General features: G+C 51.0%; 4 protein-coding genes across 7 annotated transcripts; 3 read left to right on the top strand and 1 right to left on the bottom strand.

Moving 5' to 3' along the window:
- The first annotated feature begins 55 nt into the window (after positions 1-55).
- Positions 56-14,193, top strand: DCTN2 (dynactin subunit 2). Of its 4 annotated transcripts, XM_069491378.1 has the most exons (16): positions 56-222; positions 1,118-1,186; positions 4,906-4,914; positions 7,399-7,404; positions 9,679-9,775; positions 9,968-10,029; positions 10,354-10,452; positions 10,728-10,888; positions 11,079-11,226; positions 11,528-11,593; positions 11,810-11,848; positions 12,006-12,083; positions 12,177-12,248; positions 12,474-12,576; positions 12,692-12,783; positions 13,737-14,193. In XM_069491378.1, the coding sequence occupies exons 1-16, from the start codon at positions 187-189 to the stop codon at positions 13,821-13,823; spliced, it is 1,224 nt and encodes a 407-aa protein (XP_069347479.1). In that variant the 5' UTR covers positions 56-186; the 3' UTR covers positions 13,824-14,193. The 4 variants fall into 4 exon arrangements, with proteins under 4 accessions (XP_069347479.1, XP_069347480.1, XP_069347481.1 ...); XM_069491379.1 differs by lacking the exon at positions 4,906-4,914; XM_069491377.1 differs by lacking the exons at positions 56-222; positions 4,906-4,914 and adding an exon at positions 377-724.
- Positions 14,194-14,357: 164 nt separating this feature from the next.
- MBD6 (methyl-CpG binding domain protein 6) lies at positions 14,358-21,700 on the bottom strand. Its single transcript, XM_069491376.1, has 13 exons — positions 21,473-21,700; positions 20,368-20,431; positions 20,044-20,180; positions 19,639-19,741; positions 19,354-19,513; positions 18,077-19,117; positions 17,240-17,901; positions 16,814-16,967; positions 16,463-16,632; positions 15,930-16,343; positions 15,771-15,823; positions 15,477-15,540; positions 14,358-15,330 (listed from the first exon to the last, which is right to left on the bottom strand). Exons 3-13 carry the CDS (start codon positions 20,154-20,156, stop codon positions 15,256-15,258), a joined length of 3,009 nt encoding a protein of 1,002 aa, XP_069347477.1. The 5' UTR covers positions 20,157-20,180; positions 20,368-20,431; positions 21,473-21,700; the 3' UTR covers positions 14,358-15,255.
- A 1,961-nt stretch (positions 21,701-23,661) lies between these two features.
- Positions 23,662-27,642, top strand: DDIT3 (DNA damage inducible transcript 3). Its single transcript, XM_069489539.1, has 4 exons — positions 23,662-23,761; positions 26,057-26,104; positions 26,709-26,956; positions 27,051-27,642. Exons 3-4 carry the CDS (start codon positions 26,732-26,734, stop codon positions 27,417-27,419), a joined length of 594 nt encoding a protein of 197 aa, XP_069345640.1. The 5' UTR covers positions 23,662-23,761; positions 26,057-26,104; positions 26,709-26,731; the 3' UTR covers positions 27,420-27,642.
- On the top strand, positions 23,699-26,104 carry LOC138396342 (DDIT3 upstream open reading frame protein). Its single transcript, XM_069489540.1, has 2 exons — positions 23,699-23,761; positions 26,057-26,104. Exons 1-2 carry the CDS (start codon positions 23,699-23,701, stop codon positions 26,096-26,098), a joined length of 105 nt encoding a protein of 34 aa, XP_069345641.1. The 3' UTR covers positions 26,099-26,104.
- Positions 27,643-27,644: the final 2 nt, after the last annotated feature.

Below are 27,644 nucleotides of genomic sequence, written 5' to 3'. Positions count from 1 at the left end.
GGGCTGTTCTCGCGACTTTTGCTTTACCCTTCTGCTGTGCTCCTCGTGTCGCGAGACTTCCTGCTACTCTGCCGCTCCCTTTGCCGCCGCCTTAGCCGGGGACCCGAACCCAGCTTCTCCCTTACCCGAATACCGGCCCCGGCTCCACCGAGGCCCCGGTCCCCCCAGCCCTGCCTCGCCCCCGCCATGGCGGACCCTAAATACGCCGACCTTCCCGGCATTGTGAGTACAGGGCCGGCCTCCGCTCCCCAGGTCCGCGCCCCCGATCTCCCAAGAGCCCCCAACAGAAACCACTCCGCGACCCCTCCTCTGCCCTAAGGTATCCCGCCGCTCGCTGTCCGACCGGCCGCAGCACCTTCCGGACTCTTCTGACCCGGCTGGGCCGGGCAGTCGGACGGCGCACCAGGCCTCTTTACTGGCAGTCGCCGGTTTCTTGGCCCAGAAATCGTCTCTGGGTCCTTACCACTGTACCCTAGTGTTTATACCATCCGTGTCAACGCCTTCGTGCCACCCCAAATCTCCCCATAAGATCCCCCATCCCTACCCCCCAGACACACACACCAGGCCACTTAGTGATGGCCTTCATCCTGCCAAGGAAGAGGTTACCGTGGTAGAACCCTTCTTGTGCCGGATGGGAAACTCTGTTCTTCAGGGAACCTGTATCCTGGCCCCATGCCCCCCGCCATGTACCCTCCTTTTGTGCTGCCCTGCTTGCATTCTCGGGGTGGGGGTTGGGGCACAGGACCTCGAGTACCAAGGTCCTGAGTCACTCTCAACCCTTGTGGCAGGGTAGTGGTGTACAAGGCCTAATTTGAGGATAGCTCTCACCTACTTCTGACACAGTGATTGCCAAGGACCCTCCCCCTTCCACATTCAGGGTAACATCTTTGTTATCACTTAACACCATTTACTATCATGTCCCAGTTGTCCCCGCTGTTATTGTCACCCCTCTGAGACATGGGAACTGACATGCTGTTCACACAGCAGGTGGAGGAGAAAGGACAGAATCCTGGCATCACAGCCTGCCTTCACCATTAGCTTGTTCAAATGGAGTGGGGTAAGGGGTGTTGTTGGGTGCTGGGTAGTGAGGTTGGGTGGTCACTGCTTATACCTGCAGGCCAGAAACGAGCCAGATGTTTATGAAACCAACGACCTACCTGAGGATGATCAAGCGGAGTTTGATGCGGTAAGACTATGTGCTGCCACGGGACTCCTCTGGACTCTCTTCCCCAGACAGGCCCTTCCCTTTCTTTGGCGAGCCACAGCAATAAGCGGGTATGCCAACCCCAGCCTGGGTGGTATGTAGGTTGTGGGGCTTGCAAAGGCCTTGCTGGGCTTGCAGCCACCAGTGAGCAGTGTCGGGACGGAGAGTCAAGTCAGTGGAATTACAACTCACAAGACCTATTTGCAAAGCCCTCATCCTTGGGCCTTTTAAATAAAATTGTAATACCTCAAAACAGGTTTGAGGCTAGTGACTGAGGCCTCTGGGTTCTAATCCATGGCAATGAATAATGAAAGGTGAGCACTTATAATAAACTGCTTGAGGTTAGGAAGGCTAACCTTTTTCATAAAGTATATCACTCAATACATGTTCATTAGTTGCTGCCAAGAACTGGACTTTGAAGTATGGAGAAATACTTTCTTATGTGAATATTCAGTATCTACTGGGCAAGGAATAAAAAATGATTTGGAGGTTTTAGAAAGATGAGGGACGTGGTCAGAACAAAACAAATTTGGGGAGGAACATGAATCTTTCTATCTGCAGAGGAGAGGCTGTGGTAGCACTTTCAGATTCAGGGACTCTGAGGAGGGATAAATTAGCTGTGGACACATTTTAACTATGAGGGGAAACATTTAGCATTGTTTATTGAATGTGGTCATTCTGTGTTGATTTTTGTGCAATGCACAGGAAGAAATATCCCTGCCCTCAAGGAGCCCCAGACTAATGGGGGAGTTAAGATACATATAGGAAACATATGGAAGAAAAAAGCCAAAACTGAGTGAATGGAAATCAACATAGTAAAAACTTTGTGTAAGTGCCAAGGGGGACAAACATATATTAGCATGTTTTATAGGATGTGTTTTAGGTTATGTTATTTCCAAAGAGAGCTGGGCTGGGATCTCAGTAAAGGGTGACTAAAGAGTCATTGCAGTGAGCATGTCTGTAAGTCCTGTGGCTATGTCTGTGGGGCTGGTTAGTTCTGGGAAATGCTGGTTGCTGGCTTATAACGTATGGCTTGGCGTACTCACTTATTCCATATTTGATTCTCCTATGTGGAAGTGGTTCTTACATTGTGGGAAACACCTTCCCTGTCCCCTCTCTAAGTGGTGTGTTCCTTGTGGCTTCTGTATTTGCTGGCATGTCAGTCTGTCCCCCAAGCTTGAGTATCTTGGAGATAATGCAGATAATACTGTTGCCCAAGGACCTGGGTGTGCACTTGTCACTCCAAGATGTATCTTAGTAGGAAGCTGCCTCTGTCTTCACAGGGTAGGAGTGTATACAGTTGGCTCTCTGTATCCTTGGGTTCTAAATCCATGGATTCAACCAACCATGGATTGAAAATATTTTTTAAAAAATGAAAAATAATGCAATAATTAAAAATACACAAATTTCAAAAACGCATCATAGCAACTATTTAATAGCGGTTACATTGTACTGGGTATTTTAAATAAAATTAAAATATCTCAAAACAGATTTGGGGCTAGTGACTTACTTAGGCCCCTGGGTTGTAGAGATGATTTAAAGTATATAGGAGGACATGTGTAGGTTATATGCAAATAGTTTGCCAATTTATATAAGGGACTTGAGCCACCCGCAAATTTTGGTATCCGAGAGTCCTGGAACCAATCCCCTGCAGATACTGAGGGACGACTGTATACTGAGAACTTTACTGTTCTACCACAGTTCAGAGACTGTTCGAGTCAGGCCTAGGCCTCTGCCTGTGAAATATCAAGCCTTCATGGTAAGATAATGAACAGAACTCTGCTCTTTGTCTGTAACTGTGATACAAACAAGCAGTATCAGAGCAGTCCAAACCAAACCAAAATACATTGTATTTCCAAACCAAAAATACATTGTAATTTTCCTTCTGAAGGTACTGGGATATCTCTTAATAAAAAGAAGATAACACCCATTCCAGGTGTGAAAGAACCCAGTTGTGCAGCTCTGATTGGCCCTGTCTCTCTGCAGAGCCTGAGCAGCCTATTTTAGTAGCATCTAGTGGGGTGGCTGATGGGAGAGGACACCGTGAGTGTTCGTTTCCTGTGGCGTGTTGCCCGGGATGCTGGATGGCAAATATAAGAGGAGTCGAATTGCCCCCATCTCATAAGTCTCAGCTAAGCGACTCTTGGCCACTAGGGAGGCATGGGGTGGGTAGACCTTCAGCTGCTTCAGGAGCCCTCAGGGCTGAGATGTTTCCTGATGTCAGCTAATGTCTCTGGCCCCTGCATGTCCCTATGGGCCTTACGAGGGCAGCTTTCGGGAAGTCAGCTGAGTAATGGCTCTGCCACTGCTCTTAACACTGACGTAAATATGCAACTTGAGGAGCAGTGAGTTGTGTGCTTAGACAATCCAGAAATGTGCCTGTGAGGCCTGCAATCTCACTAGCAGCCTGTTGTCTTCTTGCCTGCCTGCCCAAGACCTAGCATAAGTGACAGTGCACATCACCTCTCTTGTGGCTGAACCATGAGGTTTTCAGTCACCTTCTTAAACCCTGGCAACAGCATTCTCTGCCTTAGTCTCCAGATTATTTTCAACTTTAATTAGTTTTTAAAATAGGTAACGTATGCACATGGAACAAAAGATTCAAGGCTGGGTAGTGAAAAGTCCTTCTCCCACCTCCCTGCCACACTAAGTTCTCTTCCTTGGAGACAACCAATATGGCTGACTTCTTATGGAACCTTTTGGAGGTCTCCAGATTTGTATTTAAAGGAATAGTCAAGTTGTGTTGACCCTCACAGTCTTTTACCCTCCTTCCTCTGATTTCTCCACTGTGGAAGAAATGGGTTACTGAATGAAATAATGACCTCTAATATCCCTTAAAGATCTTAATTGCCGGCCGCGATGGCTCACGCCTATAATCCTAGCTCTCTGGGAGGCCGAGGTAGGAGGATCCTTGAGCTCAGGAGTTCGACACCAGCCTAAGCAAGAGTGAGACTCTGTCTCTACTAAAAAGAAAAAGAAAAAAAAAAGATCTTAATTGCTAGTCTAACTTACTAAACATAAAAGTTTTGCAATTCCCATAGTGGGGAGGATGGGGGAGGAAAGTAAAAGATTTAAATTTCGCTACAGATGATCCTGATTTCTAGTATTCCTTTAAAACAACTTTAGCAGGAGATAAAATATTCTGAAACAGCAATGGGCCAGGAAACTGCACAGGCTGGCCCTTTCCTCCTCAATCTGGGAAGATATCTTTGCATTTCAGACACTCCTGGGTTGATTGGGGCAGTGGCTTGTTTGGTGACTTTTCTTAAGATGTCTTGTTAGGAAAGCTAATTCCCACATGTAATTTCCTCCCCCTTGGGCCCATAGCCTGCCTTGGGTCCATGAGGCATTCTGCTCATGGCTTTTGAACTGCTGGAGCAAGGGAAATAAATTAAGAAAGCCTCACTAGAAACAGGATTTAGTTTCTCTTTTTATGGCATAACTACCCCTAAGCCATGTAAGAGGGGACAAAATGACCTAGCCATAGTTCACTGGGGCCCTGACAGAGGCTTCGTTTCTCCAAAAAATAGATACTACTAGACACTCCTGAGATGAGAAACAGTAGGCTCTCTTCCTTATAGTTTAGAATATCATAGAGTATGCTTGATTGTGTTCATTGACTGTTGGCGCACTTGAACTTACCTGAGTTTTTCCTAATGCTTCCCCCATCCTCCCTCCTCACCACCTTGCCTGGACACTAGTTTGCACAAGTAAGACCATTCAATGCTTCTTCTCTGCATGTTTTTTTCATCTGCCATCTCGCATGCAATGCTCTGCCACTGTGCTATTGTTGTACCTAATCGTTTTAAATTCCAATGAGTCCCTAGCTGGGTCACTGAGGGGCCTTCTGGCCTTATGTTTAAAGATCATTAATCAAGGGTTAGAAACACAACTATGATCCATGAATCATTGTCTTTTCCCCTTGTGGGGTCTGCAGAATAAAACTGTCCGGTGGAGAATGGGGTAGAAACGTGGAGGCTATGAATGCTTTTGAACATGAGGCATTTAGGGGCTGGAGTTAGAAGGTGGTTGCCTTTCTCCTCCTCAGGCAGAGATGGAATTAAGAGATTGTTTTTTATGGAATGACTTTTAAGCCCTCACTTCTTAGCTATATGTGTAATATCCCTGAAAAAAATCTTCTTTTAATATTCCCCTATGCTAGGCCTTCAGAGAGACGTAAGTGGGATGGGAAGGAGGTGTTATATGCAATTTTAAGATAATAACCTGGGTTATTTGTGCTTTTGTAAGTCTTTGTGTTTCTGTATCCCTCCTTTGAAAAGGGTCAGCATTATGTTGTCCATCCTGGACAGTTTTATTCTACAGCTCTGTTCATCTTCCTTGTCATCATGGTTCAGAAGTCCCCCTGGCTGCAGTGTTGGCACAGAGCCTGAATAAGCTCAGAGAGCAGCAGTGGCCACCTCCTCTGTCTGATTTAGAACTTGAAGTCTTGCCTCTGAGGCACACCCACTTAGCCAAACAGTCCTGGGGAATTCTGGGAGTCCATTAATGAAAGGGACTGGGAGTCACGTACCAAGTAAGCTGGTACCTGGGATCGGGCCACTTGAAATTTTCCAATCAAGGTGGCTATAGTGTACTAGGTTTCCATGGTGACTTACTATTCCAGGTTTCAGGAATTATGCCTAAAATCTCATCATCCCTCAGTCAATCCATAGGACAGAGCTGGAGGTGGTATATACTATTTGTAAACTAATATACCACTTTTCCTTTTCTTTGATTTTCTGTCCTTCCTGTTCTGCCCATTCCTCATGGTTTGAACTTGAACTTATGGCCCGTTGTCCTCTCTCCTTGAGTTTTTCCCAAGCTGGGTTTAGCTTGGTGGGACAAGTCAGAGAAAGGTATAATGTGTGTACTTCTGTGTGTTTGCATGTGTGCACCTGTGAGTGCTTATGCCTACTCTGTGAAGAGACATCCCAGCCTAGACCACAGGACCTAGAGCTACCTCTACTGTGGCTGAAAGAGGAATCTTGCCTGGGTTGGACCCAAGCATCAGTCAGGGAACAGAGAGATTGAGGGTCAGGTATATCAGGCTGAAATCTTGGGTCAGAAGCACTTGACTTTATCCCACCGTGGGTTTGCATACTCACATAGCCATCCTCAACTCTCCACACTTCCATCTGCGCTTTCAGCAGAGCTCCTGGAAAGGCAGGGCATACCACTGGATTTCCTCCCCTGGCAGTTCTAAACCAGTCTTGCCTGAAAGTGGGAGCCTTGTACATGTGGCCTGGACTCAAATAAGGCCTCTTTGAAATACTCTCACCCTTCCGCCCTCCAACCCCTGTGAATCTTGTGAAGGGTTGAAGAAACATGTTCTTCTGCACATGGGCTGGCAGCTGTGAATCTTGGTGTCCTCTGGACTCTGTGCTAGCACATCATGGCAGAATTGCTCTGGACCCCTCAGAGCTGCAGGGTGAGTTACCAACCATTCAAAGAGCATGTAAGCACGCCAGGCTGTGTGAGGGACCAGGATTTGCTCTACCTCTCCTCTGGCATCAGGAAATGAGAACCGGGCTGCACTTAGGTACTTCATCTTTCCTTAAACTCATCATCTGTACCCAACATATTTCGTTCTGCCTAACCTAAAGTCATATAAGACCACCCTCATTATAACTGATTCTGCCATCCAAATGTGAGTTTTCACAACTAGGGAAACCAAGAGTCAGGAAGACTTGGGCCATGAACTAGTAAGGGGAACTCCTCCCTCGAGAATTGTGGACCTTCTGTCAGCTACAGGTCCTCAGAATCTCTGTAATCTCTGCTTCATGTTCTACCATTTCTGTAGCTTCCCTCCCACCTCAGCCTTCTCTTCCACACTTTGCTATCCCGTGCCACGAGCTTGTAACATCTAACTCCTAGTTCTCAGATGATCCTAATTGCTGCTGTTAATGGCAAAGCTTCATGACATCCTCACCACCAGAGAGGAAAGGGTCTCATGCTCTTTCTTTTGGAGTATGTGGTGACCCCAGCTAAAATTTCTTGGACAGCCCCCCCCCCCAAATTTTGCTAGGCTCCCCTGGGGCCCTGTGGTGCAGTGTGTTTGAAGACTGTCATGTAGTGCATGTGACGATTTGCTAATAACAATTTTGTCTTTTTTTTTTTTCCCTCCCTCATCCCCATTCCCCCACCCCCTTTCCTTTTAACTCTTTTGACTTTCTCACCTCTGGGGAAACCACAAGGAGCTGGTAAGAAGCCTGACCTTTCATCTGCTTTTTAACGGGGTGTGCTGTGATGGACAGTTGTTTCTCTATCCTTTTGTCTCTACTAAATCTTTTCCATTCCTCTGTTCAGTCCCACACCCAGCTGACAGCGTTTTCCTAGCTCACAAGTCACTGTAATGATGCTGCCCCAACCCACGCCCCAGATCTTAGAGACACTGGCGGAGTAGATGCCACTGGAGGACTAGAGTGTGTGCTGCCCAGCCGAGTCTCCTGGGGCCACAGCCTCAGAGAGGCTCCAAGAGGATGTCAGCGTCAGGCAGCGCTTCTGGCCTGGCACGTGCTTCCTACAGTAGGGAATAGTGGAGGGAAAGCGCTGTCCAGAACCTCTGAAACTCACCTGCTGTGTGTTGACTCCTTTTTACTCCTTTCCCTACTTAGGAACATAAGAAAGTAGGTTCTCATATGCATAGTGGCGTAACAAATGGTAGCTGTGATTAACTTCTTTCCTTGGTCTGTAGGTTATGCCTCCCATTCCTCTTTTTTAAGAGAACTTAAAAGGAAAAAAAACGGATTTCTACCTCATTGGCCTTGACTGGGGGCTTTCACAGGAAGAAGTGGCATATTCCTGAGTATGAACTTAGGGAAGATGGTTGTCTAACCTGAACCTTAGTCCTTCTCAAAGCATTTATAGAGGCCAGAGACCACACAGCTATTTGGCTGGTGGGTCTTTTCAGAGAAGGTTAAAGAGACAATTATTTGGGACTCAAATGTCTCTTTCTCCAGGCACTTGCATATGGGACATTGAGCCCTTTTGTTTTTCCTTGATCTTGCCCCTCTGCCCAGCAATTCCCTGAAGAAGAGATAAATGTCAAAGTTGATACTTTCTCCTTTCCCCTCTCCTCCCTTATTTTTAAAGCTGCCACCCACACTGATTCCTTTTCTGACTAATAGCAGAGCAGAGATGAAGGAAGGAACTCCCTTCTGTCTGCTGCTCTTTCTCCTGCTCTCCTTCCATTTCTCCCCTCACCCCTTCTCCCCACATACCACACAAGGAGGGGTTCTCAGTCCTGGCTACAGATTAGAATCACCTGGGTATCTGGCCCTACCCCAGAATAATTAAATCAGATTCTACAGAAATGGGTCCAGGCCTTTAAAAAAAAAAAATCTCTAAGTGATTCTAATGTGCAGTCATGGTTGAGAACCATTGTCCTAGGAAAGAAGACTCATTATGCCTTCCTCCTGTAGAAGGTGGAGATATCATCCCCAACCAAAAAGGACTCCTGGGTCTCCTTCCCCTTCCTTCAGCACTATCTTGGGAGCTGTCGGGCTTCTGACAGTTGAAGGAGGGACGTGCAGTCAGGAATGCCCAGTCTTGGTGGAATTAATTGGAATCTGAATAGCAACTAGATGTCTAGTAAGGAGAGTGCCTCTCTGCTTCAATTTCTAGGGTGAAGTCTCTTCTACTCTCTCTACTCTGTCCCTTGGTTATGGAAGAGCTTCAGTGCTTGAAGCACAGTAGAGAGGGGTCAGGGAGCAAAAGCAGGTGGTGCAGCTGCTCTGTGAAGAGGTGCTGGGCTGTCTCCATTTCAGGGCTTACATGTGACCCTTGCCCAAGGGTGCTCTCGGCAAGCAGATATAGCTTATGTTTGTTGCTTGTAAGATGTCCCTTAAAAAATAACCTAGTACGACCTTGCCTCTTCTCCCTATCCATGACTTCTCTGGCCTCAGGGCAACCTGGAAACCAGGCTTCTGTTCAGGCCCTCTGCCAGCCTGCCTTTTGTATCTGGTGTCTTGCCTTCAGTAGGTTTAAAGTCCCAATATTCACACTCAGAGCTAGTGTCCTGATTATCTGCCTTCCCTCCTCTTTCCCTCCAGCAAGAACGGGAGGTCAGCTTTAAAATGGACTTGTTCAGCGGGCAAGGAGATTTACTTTTGGGAGGGGGAGGTTAAAAGAGGTCAGGTTGGTTTCTTGCCTTGAGTGCATGGTGTGTGCCAGATAACTGGGAGGGGTGGGGTGGGGTGGGGAGATGGGGAGGCTTATGTACAGAGAGGGTGGGGAGGTTATGCTGCCTCTGTTCCCAGTCGAATCAGGGTGTTAATATTTATACAACTGAGGCTCCAAATTTACCAGGAAGTTTCTTAGGTTGAGCCTGGGTCAGCAGCTTGGAATAGAGCCACGTTTCTTCCCCCTTGGAAAAGTAGGGCCCAATTTCTTGATGGTTTGGGGATTTTGTGGGATAGAGGAAGTTATAGCATGAGAATGAGTCTGCTGCTGGCCTAAACTACCTGTTCCTGCAGGAGGAACTGACGAGCACAAGTGTGGAGCACATCATTGTCAATCCCAATGCTGCCTATGACAAGTTCAAAGACAAGAGAGTGGGGACAAAGGGACTTGGTGAGACTGGGCTGGAAGTTGGGTGGGGGGAAGCCTGGAGGACAAGCGTGAGAAATGGCCTCCTGTCCTCAGGTCTTAGTGACTTTTGCCCTGGGGAAAGGGTCCTTCCTGGAGATCTCTTATGGTGGCTGTCAGTCACCTGAGACCATGAGCCCTAGATAGGCCCTCAGTTCCATCTCCTTTTCTTGGCAGATTTCTCAGATCGTATTGGAAAGACCAAGAGGACAGGATACGAATCTGGAGAATATGAGATGGTTTGTTTGTGTTGATGGGAATGGTGTGGTGATACTATCTAGCGGGCATTCAGGAGGGAGATCAAGAGATACAATCGGGATCCGGAGTTTCTCTGGTGGGGGCCTCCTGAGGAACACAGCAGGATGCGGTTGAGGATGCTCCTCCCCCTACTGTTTGTTCTGGAGTGTACCTGGGCCTCTGGCTAGGTCCGGTTCTTCTGTACTCCGGGTGTTGTGGATTCTGAGTTGGATGTGATACCCTTATGAGTTAGGCCCAGAGTTTGGATAATTTGTTGAGGCTCCCTGTAATGGGAGGTATGATGTTACCCTCTGCTTGTTTTCTAGCTTGGAGAGGGTCTGGGAGTGAAGGAGACACCCCAGCAAAAGTACCAGCGACTACTGCATGAGGTCCAAGAACTGACAATTGAAGTTGAGAAAATCAAGGTGACTGTAAACTCTATTCTTGCATCTCTGCTGTGAATTACTTAGCAGAGGAAGACCTCTAGTAGGAGAAAGCTTCCCTATGCTCCTGGATAAGGGGGCTAAGGTTTCCGGAGTTTAGGTATACACATGCATCTTCATTCAGTGCTATAGGTGGGCAGTCTATTATGCTAAAAGCCATCCCAGTGAGTTCTAGCCACAACTACCGTTAAGGGTCTTGATCCATTTTTTTTCTTGATTCATTCTTGCCACCCCCTGTCTACCTCTTTGCATACCAGACAACAGTGAAGGAGTCAGCCACTGAGGAGAAGCTGACCCCTGTGGTGCTGGCTAAACAGCTGGCAGCCCTGAAGCAGCAGCTGGTTGCTTCCCACCTGGAGAAGCTGCTGGGACCAGATGCCGCAATCAACCTTACTGACCCTGATGGAGCTCTGGCTAAGTGGGTGCCCTACTTTGCTGGAAAATGATTGCTGATTGGGGTTGTGGAGGGACTCAGCCAGCTACTGACAGGGATGCTAAAGGGGAGAGGTGGCTTAGCTGTTCCTTAATGCTGACTATGAGGCAAAAATGAGAGAAAATGATTGGCCCTCATCCTTCAAGTCATGACATTACTTGGTCTCCTGACCTAGGCGCCTACTGCTACAGCTGGAAGCAACAAAGAACAGCAAAGGGGTTTCAGGGGGGAAAACCACCACTGGGACCCCTCCAGATAGCAGCCTTGTCACATATGAACTACATTCTCGGCCTGAGCAGGACAAATTCTCTCAAGCTGCCAAAGTAAGTGTGTACATAGTGTTGGCTGGGGAGATGTGGCCCTAGAGATTTTCCTGCCTCCCTCCAAGGGCTCAGACCTGGGAGGAGGGTGCTAGAAAGCTGCTAATTCCTCGTGATGTCTCATTGTCTGTTTCCTTCGCCCATCTGCCTTTGGTTAGGATTTTAAGATTGTAGTTAGGGATGTGTTCCAGGACAAGGGGTTCCTTGGAGCAGGGAGTGGAGGGGAGTGGCAAGCAGGATCTTATTCCTCCCACTGTAGCAGCAGGGAGGCGGGTGGCAAATCTCACCTTCTTCCTCCCCCCAGGTTGCAGAACTTGAGAAGCGCCTGACAGAGCTGGAGGCAACTGTACACTGTGATCAGGATGCTCAGGTCAGGTGCTCTCCTGTACTTAGTCTGAGCCTTGGATCCTGCACCCCGAGCCCTAACATCCACAGCGTTCCACATAAGCCTAGGAGGAGTCAGGAAAGGGTTTCGTTTACAGGGATCAGCCAGTGGGTTGCCAGCTAGAACTAGGAAGGATGGGAGAAAGTGGTAATCACATAGAGAGATAAAGACTGCTGATTTCTGCCCTCCCTTTCCCACTAGAATCCCCTTTCTGCAGGTCTACAGGGAGCCTGTCTTATGGTAAGTTTGGAAAGAACTGGAATGTTTGGATTACGGAGGGGATATTGGGATTGGGCTTGCTTTGAGAATTATTTTTAGGTCTGTAGCTATATATTAATTCTAGTGGAATATGGGAGGCTTCCTCTTACCCCTTTGTGATGCTTGTTCCCACCCTCAGGAGACCGTAGAGCTGTTGCAGGCAAAGGTGAGCGCCCTGGACCTTGCAGTTTTGGACCAAGTGGAGGCTCGGCTACAGGTATTAAATGGAGGGCAAATAGGATTATGGGCAGGTTGGGACTTTGGAAGCCCTGGATGCCCTTACTGTCAACCTTAAAATCTGTGCTTTCAGAGTGTCCTGGGAAAGGTGAATGAGATTGCCAAGCATAAAGCCTCTGTAGAGGATGCAGATACGCAAAGCAAGGTCAGGAAGACACCCCCTTTTTCTTACTTCTTTCCATTCCCTCAGGTTCTCTTGAGTAGTAGTATCAAATCGTGAGAACACGCTGATTTCGCAGGTCCCTGTGTTCGTAAGCTCTTAGCCGAGAAAGGGCATTGCTTCCCTCTGCCCAGTTCTTTCCCTGCTGCAGTGAAGTAGCAGTCAGCACTGTCTCAGCCATCCCCTTTGGGCCCTGCCATGTCCCTTCAGGTGCACCAGCTATATGAAACCATACAACGCTGGAGCCCCATCGCCTCCACACTTCCTGAGCTGGTGCAGAGACTTGTCACCATCAAGCAGCTGCATGAGCAAGGTGGGAGAACAGCTACCAGCGGTGCTAAGAGAAATTGAAAAGTGGGCAACTTTTGTTCCCCTCCCTCTTATCTTGGATTCTAGTCTCAACCACACCTTTCTTTCTTCTTTTGTAGCCATGCAGTTTGGTCAGCTCCTGACACACTTGGATACCACCCAGCAGATGATTGCTAATTCCCTTAAGGATAATACCACCCTCTTGACCCAGGTGTGTGCTGCTTTATTGATCTGTCCTCTCTTTCTCCTGCACATGCAAACTAGGTTCTCTAGCTTTCTCTCCTAGGGTTCTGCCTTAGCCCATTTTGTAGCATGCAGTTGTGGCAGGGGGTTGGTTTGAGTCTCCAGACTGTTTTTCAATGGATGTGGGATCTTAGACAGACAGACATTCATAGCAATTAATTTAACTGATGTACCTCCATCTTTTCATTTGGAAAATTATACCTCCATTAGAGTTATGTGGATTAAGTGAAAGAATATAGGCAAATTGTTAGGAGTTAGTGGGCATGTTTTTTTATAAAACCTACTCTTTTCCTCTGTAGTCTCTGCTTAGCTTTACCCAGATGCTCCTGAACACAGCACACTGGAAAAAATACGGGTTTTGAAATCAGGAGCCAGCCCCCAACCTGGTTCTGCCATTTCCTTTCTGACCCTAGACAGTGAGCCTTACCTTGTTCCTTCCTTTTTAGTAAAGCCTGGCACATAGCAACTCCTCAATTTTTGTTGGAGGCACTGTTCTTAGTGTTGGAGGGAGCATTAAAGTTGAGAGTCCAATATCACAGGACCATCAAGATAAATGAAAATATACATAAAGGACTTGGGATAGTATCTTCTTCCTCTAGAGCAGTTTGCTAAAATTTTGAACCGGTGAAACTCTCATTTTAGCAAAATCTTATTTGGCTCTCATTACATAAAACAGATAAAAGAACTGTTCTGGTTGAAGGCAGGATAGGAATTTTCAAGATTCCTGCTTGCTTGGCAGACCCTGAGCTAGGTCCATGGTACTCCAGAGGTAGTTTGAAAACTGCTGCTATAAACATGCCTGCTCTGGGGCCCCTAAACTGTGCTTCCATTTCTTTTTTGTCTTCTCTAAGAGAATTTCTTTAGGTCCTCATCCAAGTTAGCAGTTGGACCAAAGAATAAAACCTCTCTACCACTTTGTAGGTGCAGACAACCATGCGTGAAAACCTGGCCACAGTTGAAGGGAACTTCGCCAGCATTGATGAACGGATGAAGAAGCTGGGAAAGTGAGCACCTTTGGGAACTGGAGAACAGGGGTAACCCCTACCCCTCTGAACTCTCTTAACAGCTTACATAGGGTTTCCCCTTCATTATAATCCTCGCATCCCATCCCATTTGACACTGGGGGCAAGGGTTCTTCTTGCATGTGGGGTTTCCACCCCTCCCCTGATGAATACAGAGTGGTAGTTGGGGGATATTAGATGGTGTTCTCCCCTCAGGCCCAGGGGATAAGGACAGGGGTCCAGCCACATGCCAGCTCATGTCCAATACTACTTTGCCTGCTGTGGGGAAGGATCGGGTCCTTTCCTCCAACACAGCTTCTGTGGCTGACTGTAATACTGTACAACTGTTTCTGACCATTAAATGCTGTTGTACTCTGTGTGGCCTCTGCTGTATTTCCTGGGGAAGAGGCAGCACTGAGACACAGACAGACATTCATAGCATAATAGGCAGTCTAAGCCACTCTCTACTACATGAGAAGGATTTAAATTGTAACCTGTTCTTAGGAAAGAACTAAATAAAAAATGAGTACAGAGCCAGAGCCAGAGTTTCAAAATATTCTCATCTGTTAAATTAAGAGTGTCTCCCATAGAAAAGCAGTGGAGGCCCCACAGGGCAAGTACAAAACAGAATTAAAACTCCCAAGGGTCTTGTCTTTACAAAAGAAAAGGCAGGAGGCAGCCCCTGGACAGCTGGTCATGCTGGCCGCTCCGGTTGGACCACGTTGCATAATCCTCTGTCGCATCATCACAACGTCTCTGAGCGTTTTGATGGGGGGAGAAGGGGCAGTGTAGTGTGTATGGGAGGAGAGGCCCAGAGGGCTCTCTTTGCCCCCTTACCCCCTTTTAATATCCCAGAGGAAAGTGGAGGGAACCTGGCTATACCTTGAAATGAGGCTATGTGTTTCAAACCTGGGGATAGGGGTAAGAGGGGATCTGTGCTTTGAGCAACCTGAGCCAGAGGGAGAGGGGTGTTGGAGGGGTAAGGGGAGGATGCATGATGCTTATTGCTTTGTACCTTTCACTGGGAAGGAGGGCAGCAGCCAACAGTAGCTCACAGGTTTGTAAACTGAGCCTGCTGGCTTTAAGAAGGGAGGCAATGAAGTCGAATTAAATATAAAAGAGTCATTTGTGCAAAAATAACTTAAACAAATAAAAGACCTGGGGAAGGGGGTGTTCCCCTTAGCGCCTGGTAGGGAAAGGGCCATAAACCACCCCCCCAGGCCTTTTCAGTGACATGGCTTTGGGGGGGAGGGGGTGAACTTCCCTACCCCCTGCAATGGCTCAGGATGGGATTGTAGGGGAAGGGGTTGCATTTGTGCTCTGAGTGGGGAGTAGTGCCCCCACCCACTGTCCACAGGTGCAGGTGGCTGGCAGGGGCTCCCAAGGCTCAGCACTCAGCTTTCCCCAATCAGGGTCAGATCCAGCTCCAGGTATGGCTGCTATGGGGCCAGTTTCCTCCTCTTGTTTTTGGCAGGACGGCCAGGGCGGGCCCGGGGAGGCAGAGGGACAGCCGCCTATATGAGAGGGGAAGTTAAAAGACACGATCGATCGTTAGGTATCAGGAAGTCTTACTTTTCTCCCCACTCCCTCTAACCCTCTCGCTCCTGCCTCATCCCTTAATACCCTACCAATACCCACACCAACCCAAACACACACTCACTCGGGTTGTAGGGCTGGGTTCCAAGGTAACGTCCTGGCGGGAGCTATTGCTGTTCCGTGTAGGGCTGCAATAAGGGGCAAAGATGATCAGGGACAGCTCCCCAAGCACCAGGTAAATTTCAGACGTTTGGGTGGGAAACTTTTCCACACTTGGATAGTAAAAGCGTGATATCCTTATTCATATTCAAATAAGTATCTGCCCTTTTTGAAAACCAAGCCACTATGCAGACACTGGAATTGTCCAATCCAACAAGAAGTAGGCACAGGCCAGTCCTGTGGTGGGCTCAACACTTACTTGTATTTTCTCCTCCGGCCACGACGAGACTTTCTGACTACCCCTGGGGGCACCTGAGAAAAGATGGACTGTGTGTGTGGGAAAAGTTAGAAAAAAGCAACATGGCCCCAGGCTTTCCTCAGAGCCCCTGAGCCCAGACCTCCATCGCTATATATTCACCTTAAGGTCCTCAGAATGGGGCCCGGCAGGGGGTGGATCCCTGGGCTCAGCACCCCCTTCAGCCAGCTCCCCATTATGCTGCCAGTGGTGGGTCCTTCTAGGGGACCGTTCCATTTGTCCATTGAAGCCACCACGTGTCCCCCATTTGAGGGCCAGTCGGCCAGGCTCCCGCCGGCTGCCAGGCTTTCGGCCCCGGCCTGGCCTGGCCTCACCATTAATGCCCCTAAGTCCCCCTCCTCCCCTCCGGCCCCGTTTCCCTGACCCCCTCCCAGTGAGCAGCTCAGGGACTGGGGGGTCGGGAGAACCGTGGGGTGGGGCTAAGGCACTGAGGGGAGGCCGGGCAGGCTCCGGTTCGAGGGCTGAGGTGGGGCTCTCGGGGGGTAGACAGGGGGCTTCTGGCTGCTCTGGAGGGATCTGCTGGCAAAAAACAGTATCTCAGTCAGTCTCAAATACAATCCTGTAACTCAGAAAGCCTTAAATTTCCACTTTGAGAAAAAATTCTCTCCCTGGCAAATATACACCCACACTCTCACCTGGAGACTCTGTAGCAGGCAGGCTAGGGGACTAGAAGCCTCTGAGAGGGGTGGAGGAGCTCCCCCCCCAGGGAGGAGCTGCAGCCCCAACTGGCCAGAGAGAAGAGGGCCAGGAGGCTGCAACAGGCTGGGGAGGGTTCCAGGGCTGCTGGTCAGTGAAGATAGGTCACCTGTGGAGAAATTAAAAAGTCAGGGATCTCTCCCTAGGCAAACCAATTAGGCTAAGCAGACCATATTATTTTCTTTAGGCTTTACCCAGGGATCAAAGACTTTTCTTCTCCAATTTATTCAGCCTCTACTCCCAATTTTAACTGCTTCCCTTTCATACCAAGGGTACTCCCTCAGACTCACCCAGCAGGCTGGCACTCAGCAGAGGGCTAAGGAGTTGGGGGGGTCTCCCTGAGTTGGAGGGGGCCTTGCCCAGAGAGGAGGCCCCCGGGTCAGTAGTTGCCGTGGTGACACTGGAGGTAGGTGGTCCAGGTTGGGGGGCACTCAGGACACAGGGCTAAGAAGAAAATGGTTATGATGCTTACACAAAACAGTCAACAGATGTACAGAACTTTCACATACACTATCTGACTGAAGCCTGGAGTGAGGTAGGCTATGCTTATTAAATACAGACCCAGTTTTTGCAGCCATCCTACCCCCAGCCAAGAACTAAGGTCTGCCCAAAGGCCATAAGGAAGAACTCAGGCACAAAACTGAAAGCCTTTCATTCCCAAGCTCCCATCTCTGATTCTACGTGTTCTGTCCCACCCACTCACCCCCTATCCTCACCTGGGGAGGTGTCCCCGAGGGGGGATCCAGGCTGGCAGCCAGCAGCGCAGAATTTAAAGCTATGAGGGTGGGGGGGGCTGAAAGTGGGGGGAATAGTAGGGGGGGCAGGTCTCCCAAACCTGAAAATGGCTCCCCACTTGGAGCCCCAGCTCCCTCTGCAGATCCCTCCCCATCCCCAGCTGTGGGGCCTAGGGCCAACAGGGGCAGGAAAGAGGCAAGGAGGTTGCTGGGGGGTGCAGAAGGAGGTGGGAGAAGGTCTGAGGGGGGTGGTGGAAGCAAGGGAGCCACCAAAAGCGAAGGCCCTTCAGGCTCGCCTGGGGCTAGAGGAGGGCCAGGTCCCCCTGGTGGGGGTAGCAGGGGCTCAGGAGGAGGTTGTCCTCCTCCCCCAGCCAGCACACCGAATAAACTGTGGCTGAGCAACGGAGAAGGTGGCGGCTGCCCCAGACTCAGAGGGAGAGGCAAGGCTCCCAGCATCCCAGGGAAGCCAGCTCCACTCAGCGCCAGGCCCTGCTCAGGGCTGGGGAAAGGGAAAGCCTCCCCACCAGCCAGGGGAGGGAGAGGGCAGGCTGGGCCCGCCCCCATCCCCAGCCCTTCAGATGGGCTTTGAAGCACAGGGCTGGGGACAACGGGGGCTTTGGAGGCAGCTGGTGGGGCAGGGGCACCTATAAAAGAAGAGAGAGATTCAACTCAAGTGAGGCCCTTTCTCCCGTCATCCAAAGAACCCAACCTCCCTGCACCCAACCCAACACTGCCAAAAAGCTCTCAAAACATTCCCCTAAATACCCTGGCTGCCTCTTTCCAGCCAGAGTGAGAAAGGGATCCAGAACGCTCACATACCTGGCACACTGCTGAAGCTGCCACTGGTGGTCCCAGGCAGGGAGGGCTGGATGGGGTGCCTGGGCTGGGGAGGGCTCCCTGAGGAGAGGGTTGGGGGAGGAGGAAGGTGTGCATCTGACCCCAAAAGGTTAAAGCTTCCATCAGAGTGGGAAAGGCCAGGGGTGGGGAGTCCCAGCAGGGATAGCACAGAAGGGAGAATCGGTTGGGATGGCTCCGGGAGAGGAAAAGGTTGGGGGACAGGAGCAGGGGCGCGAGGACGGCTCCGTCTAGGGGTTTGAGGGCCTCCCCCTTCTAGCAATCGCAATACAGTTGGGGGTCGGCGGGGACGACGCTGAGAGGGACGAAGTGATGAGGAATGGGAAGCTGAGGGCGCCTGGGCACGGGGCCTTCGGCCCTGTAAAGTGCTGGGAGGGGGCAGTGGGGGATGCTGTGCCTTGGCCGCTGCAGTGAGTAGGCTGCTAGCAAGGAAGGGGGGCGCCCCAGGCCCCTCCACTGTGGGGGCCCCTCCCAGGGGTCCCAGGACCAGGGGCAGGTGCATAGTGGCTGAAGACACTGGTGGCTGAGTGGCAGGACCAGGGGGGCCAGGGAGATTATTGCTGGGGGGCAGGGGAGGGGGTGTTAAGGCATCACTACAGTGGAAGAGAGGAGGGTCTGAAGGTGGTGAGGAGGAGGCATGAGGGGCTGGAGGAGAGCCCAGGTCAGAGGGCCCCAGGCTGGATCGGAGGGCAGCTCCCCAGTTGTATGAGGGGGCATTGAGGCTGATAGCAGGTGGAGGAGGTGGGGCTGGAGAGGGAGCATTGCCCCTTGGGAGGAAACAAGGGCTGCTGCTACCCCCGGAGGGAACTGGGTCAGGAAGCCTTGGTGGGAAGAGCCCCCCAGGGCCTGCTAGAGGGGGGAAGGCCTGGGGAACTGAGGATGGTTCTGGGGGAAGGGAGCCAGGACCCCCATTAAGTGGAGTTGTAGAAGGAACTCGACAAGGAGCGCGGGCAGAGGGGGGCCCTGGGGACACAGTGTGGAACATTTGGGGGCTCGCTCCCTCTCCTGCAACAAATGAAAAATGAAGGGTCAGCCTGGGGCTCCCCTTCCCAGAACTTTTTTTTGACTTCTCCAGCCCCATCTCCCACAGGTTCCTAACCTCCCTGTCCCCTCCTCTCACCAAGCAGCTCCCCACCCAACTCCACCCTTCTCCTTCCTCCCTCTCATACAGCTCCTCCCACCATCAGTCTTCCAGGCCCTTAGGTTTTCCTCAGTCTTCTATAAAGTGGCAGAAAACTCACCAGGAGAATGTGAGCAGGTGGTCTCCATGCTGCGGTACAGAGTTGCCATGGCAACAGCTTTCCGCCGGTGGTTGCACAGCTTGGTCATGTCCTCCTCTGATGCTGGCCCCACCCCAGCCCCACCTGGGGTCACCGGGGCCAAAGGGTCAAAGTTGAAAACCTGTAAGGGAGAACCTTGTAAGGGACCCTGAAGAAGTAGAATCCCTGAGGACTACCAAGGTCAGCAGTTTGCATTAAGTCTTTCGACTTATCCCTGTACTCTCCAGCACCCCTCACCACTCTGACCTTGGGGACGTTAAGTGGACACTCCAGACCACACTTGCAGGTCCCATCGCTGAGGAGGTAGCTCCGGGTTTGCTCCAAGGAAGACAGCTCTGTGCCACTTGGGCTAGGAAAGGACAGCGTGAGAGGACATGGGGTTAACTGACAATCAGTAGATACTCCTAAAAGACAGTTCATAAGTTAAAGATCTTCCTAGGAAGGACAAAAGGGAAGGGATACAGAAAGAGGAAGAATAGATTCAAAGGCCCAGAGATACAGAGAGCAAAAAGGCTGAGAAAGGAAGGGGAATGGAGAAGAGCAATAGGGTACCAGAGAGCTGGGCTCTGAGAGGACGGGTGGGAGAAAGCAAGCCCAAGCAACCGAGAGCACCTGGGGTGATAGAACTTGGGGAACTTTGAAGATTCATACCTGATATAGAGCACAGCACCCTCTCGCACACAGCGCTGCCAGCCGATGGGGACAGATGTGGCCACAGGGCCCCCAGCTCTGTCTGCTCCACTGCTCTCATTGCCCCCATTCATTGTGTGTAATCAGCTCCCGCGTGCCTGTTAACACAGACACCCATGTGGGTACTAGGAGGATTAAACTGGGCTGGGTACCTGAGGGAGTACTCCAGAAAGGCAAAGGTTGTGGGGTGACCCAAGAAAACTCAGGAGAAACCCCAGAGTGCCCATGTGAACCCCTCAGAAAACTGGGAGAGAAAATAGAAGGAATCCTCTGCCACACAACTACCTGAACATCTCTGCAAACATTGTGGGGTCCAGTCTAAAGCCCGGGCCACCAGCTTAGCCCACACCTGCAACACAAGGAGAGAGATGGGACTGTCAGGAATCTGCTCAACTCAGAAGAGCACTACAGCTCAGGACACTCTCAAGAGAAAGATCCTTAATAATATGAGGTAAGCGCCCATAAAGAGCTCAGGGATCTGCTGGCTGGGTCCACAAGCATCCTTTCCAAGCCCAGTCCCTAGGGATCAGAGGGTCAGAGCCTCAACTCCCAGGGACCAAGGAATCAGCCAATTTCTAGACACATGAAGGGCAAGGCCCCTTTGTCCCATTACAGGCAGAAGACTTCAACCAGGAGTCTGGGCAAATTCCTATAATGCTAGGCCACTAGGAAGTCTCCCAGAATGTCTGGCCCCTGCTGCTCTCTACCTAAAAAGATCATATAGAAAGTACAGATTGCCCCACAGGTCACCAGGCAATTGCCCAACTGCCTGCTGGGGTGGTACCAGCAGAACTCCCCCCATGCCTGCTCCACTGACTGTCCACCCAGACAATCATTGATCCAGTTCATTTGGGTCTTCAGAGAGGTTAGAATCACAGCTCAGTCTTCTCCTAGGGTCCTGAGAAGCTCCTGATTTTCCCTCAAGCCTAAGGCAAGGGGATTCAGAACCTCTTATCCCACTGGCTTCAAATTAGCCCCAAGAAAGATTCTCCTCTGATATGTGGGGACGCTCCTCAAACCTGCAAGTATTCTCCCCAACCTCACCATCGCTCCTACCCCACATTGGCGGCTTCCAAACTTTCCCTCTCATAACAAGGCGCCCTGTCACCCAGACTGCTTCCCTCAGCTTGGGGAGGAGGGGAAGGCGCACGAAGTAGGAAGGAACTTGGGGAGAGGGCGGGCGGAGGGTGGGCGAAGCACTCAAGACGAGAGAGGTGAGGAAGGCAGAAGTCAGGCAGTGAGAGGGAGAAACGGCGGGGGCAGGTGAGGGCGGGGGAGTGGGGATGGGGCCGGGGAAAGGGGCCGAGAGGACGCGGAGGGGGCAGAGGGTAGGGACAGGAGGGGAGGGGAGGGGGAGGGGCGGGGTGGGGGGGCCGGGCCCCGCACTCACCGCGGCCCATGGTTCGGCCGGCCCCGCCCTGCGCAGTCGCGGCCCAGAGGGTGAGTGGGAGGGGGTGGGAGGAGGGTCGGTGGAGCCCGAGCCTCCGGTACGGCCCCGGCCGGTCCTAGCAGGAAGCGCCGCCGCCGCCGCCGCGGATCACCGAGCGGCCTCCCGCGCATGCGCCATGGGGGCCAGGGGCAGCCCTGGGGATTCCGTTCCCAGAAGGCACCGCGCAGGCTGCTGCCGCCGCTGCCGCCACCGCCGTCGCTGCCGCCGCCACCGCCGCAGCCGCCGCCGCCGCAGCTGCCCGGACGGGAGAGGGGCGGGGCCGGGCCCCCGCCCAGCGGACAGCGACGAGCCAACTGGAGGGGCCGCAGTGCGCATGCGGGAGCGCGCCTACCCCTCCCCCACAACCCCCCATTAATCCCCAAGAGAACAAACACCCCACGCGGCCCCCCCGCCCTCCGCGGAAGGATCTGAGCCTCTTCCTAGGCCACTGGTGGCCAATCCCAGCCCTCCCCGGGGAGGGGCCCCTTCCAAAGCCACAATCTGTTGGGGAGCCAGGAATGCCAGGTCCGGGAGGGGCCAGCCCCAAAAGATGAAAGTCGCGACTTGCCCTGCCCCGCCCCAAAGGCTTCCCGGGTACTGTGCTGGGACTTGACCCGCCTCCCCAGGTCAACATGTCACAACACGACCTCGGCCTGTCAAGTCACATGACCTCTGCCTGTCACTGACAACCTGGTCTGTCTTTAGGCCAGGAGAGGCCATCTGGTCCAACCCACAACCACCCCCATTTGCAGAAGGGGAGATGGAGCACTGGAGCGAGGGAGCAGCCTGGCCAAGGACTGTCACTGGCACACCACTCCAGTCACAACTGGCCTTGTGACAGTTTCTTCTTAAACTCTAGCTACCCCCATGAGGATATGACAGGATGTGTAACAGGCCACCACATGGCCTCTGTTTTCATGGCACAAGAAAAATACATTTTGCGTCGTGCTTTTTTACTTTTGTTCAAGTTGCCTCCAAATTCAGAGTTCTCATTTTACCTTCACAACTCCTTAAATTTTACAAACAAGAACGGTACCATCCCTGGGCAAGTGACAGGGAGCTCAGGCTAGAATCTGGGCTCCTGACAACCCAGTTCAGGGGCAGTCGTGCCCTGAAGCGCATGCACATGTCCCAAGCAACAAGGCTGTACGGTAAATCACGACCCCAAACACCTAGGAGGCAGGATGCCTGCGCCCACTCTCCACCCCCTTCATCACAGCAGGGAGTCACAGGACCTGCTATCTGGTACAAAAGGGAGGGTCTTGGTCTTAGTGAAAGGCACAAGAGCACCATAGGGAGAAATATTAATAAATGGGGAAACAGTGAGAATCGGGTCCACTGGGCAATAAACGTTGAATTCCGGCATGCTTAGGACTTATCAGAAACCACAAGATAAAAGTCAAGGGTACCGTTCTGAGAGAAGCAGAAATTACCACCAAGGGAATTCCAGAACCTCAGCCCCTTTTAGGGCGGTTAGGGGGCTAAAAAAGGAGACCCATTAAGAAGACTCGGATGTCGACAATCCCAGTAGATGGATACAAACTTTCACATAAGAGAGGTTCAAAAGGCCTATGGGTCCTTTAGCTGGGAGGGGCCGAGGGAAATAGGAGTCTCTTGAGGAGGTAAAACGGGGGCTAATGCTGGGTGGGCGGAGCAACAGCTCTTCTGGGAGACAAGTTGCAGTGAGCCTCCACACGGCAGTCTAGGGGTGGCCACAGTTGATAGCCGTTTGGGCCGTTGGGTGCCCAGAGCTGGCGCCCCGCCCCCTCTCCTCTCCCCCACCCTCTGCACCTCCCACCACCCTCGTTGTCCCCTGCGCGTGCGCGCGCAGACACTGGTTGCCAAACATTGCATCATCCCCGCCCCCCTTTCCTCCCCTCCCCCCCTACACTCCCCTCCGCGCGCGCGCGCATGACTCACCCACCTCCTCTGCGAAGCCTCGTGACCCAAAGCCACTTCCGGGTCTGACAAGACGTCGACCCCAAAACGGGAGGGAGCGATGGGGGCGGTGCCTCGGGGGCTCCTGAGTGGCGGATGTGAGGGATGAGGCGGGGCCAATGCCGGCGTGCCGCTTTCTGATTGGTAAGCTTCTGGATCCCGCCCCAAGAGGAGGGCAAGGCCATGGTAAAAGATTACAGCTCTACGATCCTGAGGTCAGAGGCTTGAGTCTAAGACATAGAGCATATCATGTTGAAGATGACCGGGTGGCAGCGACAAAGCCAAAATCAGAACCGGAACCTGAGGAGAGAGGCGAGTACTGACTCCCCATCTACCCTTCACCCTCCCGTCTTTGTGAACATCAGTTGTCCCCTCAAAGTTGGACCGTCCGATCTTTAGGATGTGCCCTGCCCCCTCCGCCATGAAGTTAGGGACGGTCCGTGGGAGGGAGTTGGAGAATCCTTTATTCAGGGGTGATACTTACAGACTCCTCTTCCTTCGGACGACAGCGCCACTCTATCCCCGCCAGGAGCGGGAGCCCTGTTCTATCCTGCTAGGCGAAAGGACCTCGTCTGCCCTCGGGAAATTCATTCTGTCCCGTCGCCAACTGGAGGCCACCTCTTTGGGCCTGTCTGGTGGAAGGCGGGGCAGCAGGACACACCCCCGCTCTGAAAAGACTGGGTGACTGTGGCTCAGGCCTTTTCACCCGCTTCGCCACCAGCGGCATTCCCCGTACCCCATCCCCAGTCCAGTCTCAGCTGCAGCGCCTCGGGGGTCAGCATGGCCACTTTGGTAGCTGGGGCTCCTGGGCCCTGCAGAGAACAGGAGAACCTCGAGGAGACTGACACGAGGCTTTGGGAGGAGGGGTGCTGATGGACTGGGAGGGGGAGGGGGATTTTCCCTTTTCCCCAGAGGTCTCTGGGCATCCCGCATGAGAGCAGCCTGGATATTAAGTGTGGGAAGCCATATGGGGTGTCCCCAGTGTATTGTCTTTCCCCTGGGGTTGGTTCCTGCCTCTCTCCTCTGTCCTGTCTCCCCACTGATCTCTGTGTAACCATTGCATCAGGCCAGCCCCCTGTTTGGCTCTGTAGCCCTCTGGCCTGGGGCTCCACTGCTGATGAAAGTTAAGTCCCACACACTGGAAGGCAAGGGAGGCTTCCCCAGGGAGGACAGCCCTGCAGAGAAATACTCAGGGTGATATTGCATCTCCAGTCCCCAGGGATAGGCAGCTGCCGCTCTGCCTCTGGTCTTAGTCCTCCTTTCCCTGTAAGAGAGATTGAGGGGAATTTACCCATTCATTCCTAACAAATACTTACTGAGCACTTAATTATGTGCCAAGCAGTTTGGGGCCCAGGGTACATCCATGAACAAGAGAGAAAAAAGTCATCTCAGTGGGAGGCAGTAAAAATATAAGTGCCAGGGAGAAAACTAAAGCAAGGAAAGGTATAGAGAAGGGTGGAGGTTACAGTTTTATATCAAGTGGTCAGGAATTAACTCACTGAGGTGACATTTAACTGAAAAACCCAAAAGAGGCAAGGCAGTGGGCCATTCAGTTATGTGGAAAGAAGAGCTTTCCAGAAGGAACAGCCAGAGCAGAGACCCTAAGATGGGAGCATGCCTGGTATCTTTAGGGAACAGACCAGTGGACTGGACTAGTGTAAGAGGGAGAGTGGTAGATGAAAAATCAGGGGCAGGGAAGGAGCATATTGTGTAGGGCCTTGTAAGCCATTTTGAGGACATTAGCCTTTAATATGCATGAAATAGGAAGTCATTGGAAGGTTTGGAGCAGAGGAATGACCTAAGTTTTAAAAGGCCCACGCTGCTATTACAGTGAACAGGCTCATGGAGGAGTGGCAAAAGAATCGGGAAGAACTTCTGCAATCAGGAGTCTTCTACAGTAATCCAGGGGAGAGAGGATGGTAAATTGATATAAATTGAAAACAGTGGAATTGGTGAGAAGTGTTTAGATTCTGGGTATTTTTATTTTTTCCATTTGGAAGTCAACCTGGGCATTTTTAAGGAGTTAAGAAAATTTACTAGTACTTTGGATTGGATTGTGGGACATGAGAGGAGAGGAATCAAGGATAATAACAAGGTTTTTTGGCTTAAACTGGAGTTGCCATTTACTGAGATGGGGAGGGGAAGATCAGAAGTTCGTCTTTGGACATAGTCTGAGATGCCTGTTAGACATTGACAAAGAAATGGCAAGGAGGCAGTAGACAGCAGAGTTGGAGGTTCCAGAAGAGGTCCAGACTGGAAATGTACATTTGAAGGATGTCATTGTGGGAACAGTCAGGAAAATGCCACTTGATTTGTTCCCATTCCTGTAGTTTAGTTCTCACACCGTGGCACATTTGAGGCCTGCCTTCAATTTGCAGAAAGCTGAGTTGGCCAGGACTTTGCTATTATGTAATCAGGACTACAAATGTCAACAACTAAAAATAAAGGAAGCCAGGCTCTCTTCTGTCCTTGGAAATGGCTACAGGGACCGTTAACTATCCACAAGACCGGAGTAAGGAAAGACAGATAGGAGCCTGGAGATGAAAGGAAAAGAACTTGCCTGTCTCCCTTCCAAAAGTGGCTAACATTTGTCTTTATTCTCCACAGTGTTCCAGAAGGAAGTGTATCTTCATACACCACCATACCTGAAAGCAGGTAAACTTAACCCTTTCCCAAAACCTAGTCCTAAGAGATTATGAAAAGACCTAGAGAAGGTGGGAGAAGAGGGTTTGAATCTGAGCAAGAGTTTCCTATTAGGCTATGTCTATACTCCTGGCCTGCCCCTAATAAGGTGACCAAATTACTATTCCTAATTGAAAGCTGGCCCTCAAAGAAAGCACCAACAGATAATTGGTTTATTTTACCAATCTTCAGTCCCATCAAAGTTAGACTGACCCAAAGGACTATTTGCCCAAGCTCCCCACACAGGACAAAGGAGTACAAATGGCCTGGTAATTGCCCCTGGAAACTACCAATAGTGTTCCTAAGTAGAGCTGAGGACTTTTACTAGGAGCCCATAAGAATGTATATATCCAGGCACATCACTTTTTCAAGTCCTGGGCAAAAAGAAGGGAATATTAGTATGGACTAGAGGTTGTAAATTTCAAAGGGCAAGACAGTAAATATTTTAGATGTTGCGGGCCACATAGTCTCTGTCACGACTATTCATCTCTGCCATTATAGCACAAAAGCAGCCATAAATAATATGTAAATAAATAGATACGGCTGTATTCCAATAACACTTTATCTACAAAAGCAGGCAGTAGACCAGTTTGCCAACCTATGATAGAGACTGCTGTGTGGAGCTTATTCCACCTACTCCCCATTATTCTGAGTATATACTTTTCCAGACCTGATCCAACTGCAGAGATGGCAGCTGAGTCATTGCCTTTCTCCTTTGGGACACTGTCCAGCTGGGAGTTAGAAGCCTGGTATGAGGACCTGCAAGAGGTCCTGTCCTCAGATGAAAATGGGGGTACCTATGTCTCACCTCCTAGAAATGAAGAGGTAAGAATGCTATGCCTAAAGGTAACGTTGCGGGGGATGTTACCTTTCCCTTCTCAACTAATACCTACTCTCCCCTTTCCTTCTTTCCTTGAAGGAAGAATCAAAAACCTTCACCACTCTTGACCCTGCCTCTCTGGCTTGGCTGACTGAGGAGCCTGGACCAGCAGAGGTCACAAGCACTTCCCAGAGCCCCCGCTCTCCAGATTCCAGTCAGAGCTCCCCAGCCCAGGAGGAAGAAGAGGAAGACCAAAGAAGAACAAGGAAACGGAAACAGAGTGGCCATTCTCCAGCCCAGGCTGGGAAGCAACGCATGAAGGAGAAGGAACAGGAGAATGAAAGAAAAGTGGCACAGTTAGCTGAAGAGAATGAACGGCTCAAGCGGGAAATTGAGCGCCTGACCAGGGAAGTAGAGGCGACTCGCCGAGCTCTGATTGACCGAATGGTTAATCTGCACCAACCGTGAACAATTGGGACCGTCAGTCCCCAACTCGGGCCACACTACTTACCTTTCCCAGAAGTGGCTACTGACCACCTTCTCTCTCACCAGCGCCAATGATGTGACCCTCAACCCCACATATTCAGGGGTAAGGCTTGGGATAGACAAAAGGAAAGGGTCTCCACTTGTATATAGAGTGTACATTTATTCATTACTGTCCACAGCCATTAAAGTGATTTTCTATGAGCCAGG

This window comes from Eulemur rufifrons, chromosome 16, assembly GCF_041146395.1.
Source record: "Eulemur rufifrons isolate Redbay chromosome 16, OSU_ERuf_1, whole genome shotgun sequence".
NCBI classification, from domain to species: domain Eukaryota; kingdom Metazoa; phylum Chordata; class Mammalia; order Primates; family Lemuridae; genus Eulemur; species Eulemur rufifrons.
The sequence above is the reverse complement of the archived record's forward strand: the minus strand, read 5'-3'. Positions and strand labels throughout refer to the sequence as shown.